The sequence below is a fragment of the Nerophis ophidion genome, linkage group LG11 (genome assembly GCF_033978795.1).
Source record: "Nerophis ophidion isolate RoL-2023_Sa linkage group LG11, RoL_Noph_v1.0, whole genome shotgun sequence".
Classification (NCBI taxonomy): Eukaryota; Metazoa; Chordata; class Actinopteri; order Syngnathiformes; family Syngnathidae; genus Nerophis; species Nerophis ophidion.
In genome coordinates, this window is record NC_084621.1 from 615,012 (window position 1) to 622,069 (window position 7,058).

Sequence of the window (7,058 nt, forward strand, 5' to 3'; positions counted from 1 at the left end):
TAAAGGTTTATAAGCAGCTTGAAGGACATAGCACCTCAGTCGGGACACGGCGAGTTACCTTTGTGCTTGGCGGAGGTAGTAGACCTCCGTTTGAAGGTGCCGCAGCACACATTTGGCGTTTTTTTTTTTTTGCAAGCAGTCAAAAAACGGTTTTGTACTTTCAAAGTGTAAACAGTCCACGGTGTCGTTCACCCCGCTGACGGGCCTCGCTCGGTCCTGTCAAGTGGTCCGTGGCACACAGAGGGCGAAAGGTTGTTGCATGATATCATTCAGATTTTATTTTTGTTTAAATGCTTCTTAAATGCACTTCCTTATCCAGCTTGTGTGAACTTTGATTAAATGAAATCCTTTTAGTTCTGTGTTTTGTGCTGCCTGAATACATCATGTCTTCAAGTGACAAGTTGTCAATTCTGCTGGAAGATGACTTCTTCCAGGAGAACTTTTTTTTTATGTCCCACCCCCACACACACTCTTTGCCGCAACTATAAATACTATTTGTCTATAAAAAAATAATGTAAGTATACCTCTGCATTACATTGCATCCTTATGACCACGCGCCAAAAAAAATACCATATATTTTAGTCTGTTACAGAAATATTTAAAGTGCATCAATTTGCCTGAAATAAAAAAAAATATACATATATAAATACATCTTTATTTAAACTATAAATATTTGAGCCATTTGATACAGAAAAAAATTTAATTAAAATAATTTAATACAAAACCCAAAACCAGTACATTTATTTTACATTTACATTGTGTAAATGGTGAATAAAGACAGAATACAATGATTTGCAAATCATTTTCAATTCAATTGAATAGACTGCAAATACAAGATATTAGCTCATTTGGAACAAAAAAGTTGGCACAAGTAGCAAAAAAGACTGAGAAAGTTGAGAAATGCTCATCAAACATTTAATTGAACAGTCCAACTGGGAACAGGTGGTGAATGGTAAATGGGTTATACTCGCATAGCGCTTTTCTACCTTCAAGGTTGACACTCTTTCCACATTCACACATTCACACACACATTCACACACTGATGGCGGGAGCTGTCATGCAAGGCGCTAACCACCACCCATCATGAGCAAGGGTGAAGTGTCTTGCTCAAGGACACAACGGACATGACAAGGTTGGTAGAAGGTGGGGATCGAACCAGGAACCCTCAGGTTGTTGGCACGGCCACTCTCCCACGCCGTGATTGGGTGTAAAAGCAGCTTCTATGAAATACTCAGTCATTCACAAACAAGGATGGGGCGAGGGTCAACACTTTGTGAACAAATGCTTGTGCAAATTGTCCAACGGTTTTAGAACCACATTTCTCAACCAGCTATTGCAAGGAATTTAGGGATTTCACCATCTACACTCCGTAAAATCATCTAAAGATTCAGAGGATCTGGAGAAATCACTGCACGTAAGCCATGATATTGTGGACCTTCTATTCGTCAAGCATCAAAAAGTGAGATCAGTGTGTAAAGGATATCACCACATGGGCTCAGGAACACTTCAGAAAACCACTGTCAGTAACTACAGTTGGTCATTCCATCTGTAAGTTCAAGTTAAAACTCTACTATGCAAAGCCAAAGCCATTTATCAACAACACCCAGAAACGCCGCCGGCTTTGCTGGGCCCGAGCTCATCTAAGATGGACTGATGCAAAATGGATAAGTGTTCTGTGGTCAGATGAGTCCACATTTCAAATTGTTTTTGGAAACTGTGGACGTCGTGTCCTCCTGACCAAAGAGAAAAAGAACCATCCATACTGTTCTTGGCGCAAAGTGTAAAAGCCAGCATGTGTGATGGTATGGGGGTGTATTAGCGGCCAAGGCATGGCTAACTTACACATCTGTGAAGGCACCATTAACGCTGAAAGGTACATACAGCTTTTGGAGCAACATATGTTGTTATCATGGACGCCCCTGCTTATTTCAGCAAGACAATGCCAAGCTACGTGTTACAACAGTGTGGCCTCATAGTAAAAGAGTGTGTGTACTAGACTGGCCTGCCTGTAGTCCAGACCTGTGTCCCATTGAAAATGTGTGAAGCCTAAAATATGAGAAGTGAGACTGTTGAACAACTTAAGCTGTACATCAAGCAAGAATGGGAAATAATTCCACCTGAAAAGCTTCAAAAATGTGTCTCCTCAGTTGCTAAACATTTACTGAGTGTTGTTAAAAGTAAAGGCCATGTAACACACTGGTAAAAATGCCCCTTTTTTGCAATGTGTTGCTGCCATTAAATTCTAAGGTGATGATTATTTGCACAAAAACAAAGAAGACATTTCTCAAGTATGAACATGAAATATCTTGTCTTTGCAGTCTATTCAATTGAATATAAGTTGAAAAGGATTTGCAAATCATTGTATTCTCTTTTTATTTACCATTTACACAACGTGACAACTTCACTGCTTTTTTAATTAAGAAAATGTAATACAAATCAAAGTGAGGAAGTCAATCTTAATGACTACAATGAGCACCTTGTGCAGTGCACAGCTTTTTGAAGCCAGGTTTGAAGTATGATACTGCACGATATTGATAAAGCATGTTCCCCGGGGGTCAAGCGTGCATCACGACGCGTCCTATTATTTGAGAAGGACCGCGTTAGGGGAGTAAATGAACTCCAGGTTGTTCAAACAATGAGAAGATTGGCTCACGTAGGCCAGTTACTAATTAAACACCGCAAGCAAGGAGTATAAGAACAAGTCGTAGGCTTCAGACGTCCTCCGCACGTTGTTGAACTTCCACATCCTGTCCAAGGCTATCCTTTCGGTGAAGGAGAATCTTCTGGCCAACATGGACTTTAACGGCACATGGCAGGTCTACGCCCAGGAGAACTACGAGGCCTTCCTCAAGGCCATGGGTGAGAAACCAAGGAAAAAGTGTGATTTACATGGCATAAAGTAACAAATGTTTGGCCCTCCAGAGCTCCCCGACGAGGTCATCAAGATGGCGAAGGATATCAAGCCCGTGACAGAGATCACCCAGAAGGGAAACGATTTTGTGGTGACCTCCAAGACCCCGGGGAAAACGGTGACCAACTCCTTCACCCTCGGCAAGGAGGCTGACATCACCACCATGGACGGCAAGAAGCTCAAGGTCTCTGATTGCCAGCTTCTTTTCTCAAACTTCATGACAAATATAGACTTTTGCTGTTGTTGTGGCTGTATTTTAGAAGATAGTGCGGGGGGGGGGGGGGAGAGAAAATGTATGAATTCAAAATAATCATAATGTTTGAAAAAAAATATTATTGTGTATTTTCTGGAAAATTTGCATAAGAAGTTCAGAAAATATCCAATTAATTTGATAACAATCTTTGTATTGATATTTTAATGTGGGATGGGAAATTGGGGCTCATTTCTTGGAAAATCCTATAGTTGTGATGAGACATTCAATGAGAAGTTAGCAAGTATTATATAATACGTAATTGTTAATAATAATTTGTATAATAAAAAAGTCTGACATTTTATAGTTATAAGGGTTTAATGAAAAATGATGGTTAATTGCTGGGAAAATAATTGAAACATTTCGATGAGGGGTGGAGGAATATTTTATGAATTCAAAATAATCGTAATGTTTTTTAAAAATGTATTATTGTATATTTTCTGGAAAGTTTGCATAAGAAGTTCAGAAAATATCCAATTAATTTGATCACAGTCTTTGTATTGATATTTTAACGTGTAATGTGAAATTGGGGCTCATTTCTTGGACAATTCTATAGTTGTGATGAAAACATTCAATGAGAAGTTAGAAAATATTATGTGATACATAACTGCTGATAATAATTAGAACAGTAACAAGTGTGACCTTTTATAGTTATTAGGGTTTAATGAAAAATGATGGTTAATTTCTGGGAAAATACCAGAAACATTCTGATGAGGAATTGTGGGATAATTAAAAATGTTCAATAATTAAAAAAAATATGGATGTCTATTTTTATGAGAAATAATCAGAAAATGTGACTTTATTTTAGAAGAAAATTCCCCAAAAAATAAAATAAATGCGCATCAACTAGAAATTAGGGGTACTTTATGCAATCTGTATTATTTACATGATAAGTATGAATAGTCAGTAATATACATTTAAAAGTATCGTGAATATTTGGCTTGTTTGCGTAAGCACACCTAAATCCTGCTTTTAATGTAATGTGCTTCACATATTATTACATACCAGTGTGTTACTTTGACTTTGGTCACATTATATTTACAATACCAAATGCCCAAATTGGCCTCAAACGGAAGAAGGAAAAAAAAAAAGATTCTTTTGCCAAGGTTTGGAAATGCTGGTGCAAGCCTTAGTTAATAGGCTACGGCAGATGAAGCAATAGTGGACACAAAACACAGTGTACTTACAGAGTGTACTAAATTAATGAGTCTTGTGACCTTTCAGTGCGTTGTCAACCTGGAGGGCAGCAAGCTGGTCTGCAAAACTGGCAAGTTCTGCCACATCCAGGAGCTCAAAGGAGGAGAGATGATTGAGGTACCTTGAATGTGTTCCCCTGAAGTGCAGGGAAACCTGTGAAACAGGCTTGTAGGGATGAAACAGCCTCTTTGTTTTGTCCTCAATCAATCAATGTTTATTTATATAGACCTGTATCAAAAGTGTCTAAAAGGGCTGCACAAACCACAATGACATCCTCGGTAGAGCCCACATACGGGCAAGGAAAAACTCACCCCAGTGGGACGTCGACAATGATGACTATGTGTAACCTTGGAGAGGACCGCATATGTGGGCAATATGGTGGTATATTCTCTAATGTATATTCCACCCTACCCCGGTATTGAGCACTGTATATATATATATATATATATACACACATATATATATATATATATATATATATATATATATATATATATATATATATATATATATATATTGATGTGTATATATGTATTTATACATATGTGTGTGTATATATACGTATTTATGTATGTGTATTTATATATATACTTATGTATATATGTATATACATGTATATTAATATATATTTATCTCTATATTGATGTATATGTATATACATGAATGTGTATACGTGTATGTATATGTATGTATATATAATATATATATGTGTGTGTGTATGTGTATATATGTTTGTATATATATGTGTGTATGTATGTATACATACATTTGTATGTAGGTATCTATATATATATGCGTGTATATATGTATATCCATATGTAGATGTATATATATGTATATATGTGTAAATGTATATATATATGTATATGCATATATATATGTATATATATTTATTTGTGTATTTATGTATATACATGTGTGTATATATTGGTATTTTAATGTATGTATATATATGTGCATATGTCTGTATGTATACATACATTTTTATGTATGTATATATATAAATATGCATGTATATATTTTTACATAAATATATACATATATGTGTGTGTATATCTACATATATGTAATAATATTAATGTGTGTGTGATAGTATACATGTATGGATGTGTGTATATGAATATATGTATATGAAAATAAGTATAGATGTAGAATAGAATAGAAAGTACTTTATTGATCCCTGGGGGAAATTCAGCACCACAGTTCGCTCACAATAAACAATAATATTAATAAATATTAAATGGCATATATTATATATATATAATATGTAATATATGAATAGTATAAATATTTTCTACATATAGTCTACATTTAAGTGCAGCCAAGGAACACATGCATTATACAGTGTGATGGCTGTCGGTATGAAGGACCTCCTGTGTGGTTCCGTGTTACATTTAGGGAGTCTGAGCCTTCCACTGAAGGTGCTCATTCTCTCCGCAAGGTCGGAGTGTAGTGGGTGGGAGGTGTTGTCCATAATGGCTAGGAGTTTTGCTAGACTTCTCCTCTCTGACACCACGCCAGAGAGTCCAGCTCCACTCCCACCATGTTACTGGCCTTCTCTACCAACTTGTCCAGTCTGTTTGCGTCCCTCACTCTCAGCCCGCTGCTCCACCAAGCCACGGCGTACAAGAAAGCGCTCGCCACCACCGACTCGTAGAACATCCATCCATCCATTTTCTACCGCTTATTCCCTTTTGGGGTCGCGGGGGGCGCTGGCACCTATCTCAGCTACAATCGGGCGGAAGGCGGCGTACACCCTGGACAAGTCGCCACCTCATCGCAGCTCGTAGAACATCTTCAAAATAAATATAAATATATACAAACATAAATATATACAAATATGTATATATGCATATACATGTGGGTATGCATATGTATGTATGTATATACATATATAGATTGATTGATTGAAACTTTTATTAGTAGATTGCACAGTTCAGTACATATTACGTACAATTGAGCACTAAATGGTATATATATATATATATATGTATATATATAATATATATATATATATATATATATATATATATATATATATATATATAGCACATGGAGAGGAGCCAGATGAGGTGGTTCGGGCATCTGGTCAGGATGCCACCCGAACGCCTCCCTAGGGAGTTGTTTAGGGCACGTCCAACCGGTAGGAGGCCACGGGGAAGACCCAGGACACGTTGGGAAGACTATGTCTCCCGGCTGGCCTGGGAACGCCTCAGGATCCCCCGGGAAGAGCTAGACGAAGTGGCTGGGGAGAGGGAAGTCTGGGTTTCCCTGCTTAGGCTGTTGGCCCCGCGACCCGACCTCGGATAAGCGGAAGATGATGGATGGATATATATATATATATATATATATATATATATATATATATATATATATATATATATATATATATATATATATACATATATATATATACATAATATATATATATATACATATATATATATACACATATATATATATATATATATATATATATATATATATATATATATATATATATATATATATATATATATATATGTACTGTATATCTCAACAACCTTTTTCCTCTACTCTTGTTTAGACTTTGACCATGGGCCCCACAACTCTCATCAGGAAGAGCAAGAAAGTGTAAACCTGACAGCGACACATGAAATAAAGTATATTTAAATACATTTAAAAATGTGTCGTTTTATCCAAAAGCCTATTCTTTGTTTT

The 7,058-nt window shown here is 36.5% G+C and overlaps 1 protein-coding gene across 1 annotated transcript; it reads left to right on the forward strand.

Moving 5' to 3' along the window:
• The first annotated feature begins 2,692 nt into the window (after positions 1 to 2,692).
• LOC133561497 (fatty acid-binding protein 10-A, liver basic-like) lies at positions 2,693 to 7,023 on the forward strand. Its single transcript, XM_061914796.1, has 4 exons — positions 2,693 to 2,859; positions 2,923 to 3,095; positions 4,386 to 4,475; positions 6,925 to 7,023. Exons 1-4 carry the CDS (start codon positions 2,793 to 2,795, stop codon positions 6,973 to 6,975), a joined length of 381 nt encoding a protein of 126 aa, XP_061770780.1. The 5' UTR covers positions 2,693 to 2,792; the 3' UTR covers positions 6,976 to 7,023.
• The last annotated feature ends 35 nt before the right edge of the window (positions 7,024 to 7,058 follow it).

Bases quoted from the DNA above. Each gene is read 5' to 3' on its own strand.
- LOC133561497 (XM_061914796.1), top strand. From the start codon at position 2,793: ATGGACTTTAACGGCACATGGCAGGTCTACGCCCAGGAGAACTACGAG. The intron at 3,096-4,385 runs GTCTCTGATTGC...GTGACCTTTCAG, and splicing joins TGGACGGCAAGAAGCTCAAG to TGCGTTGTCAACCTGGAGGG. The intron at 4,476-6,924 runs GTACCTTGAATG...ACTCTTGTTTAG, and splicing joins AAGGAGGAGAGATGATTGAG to ACTTTGACCATGGGCCCCAC.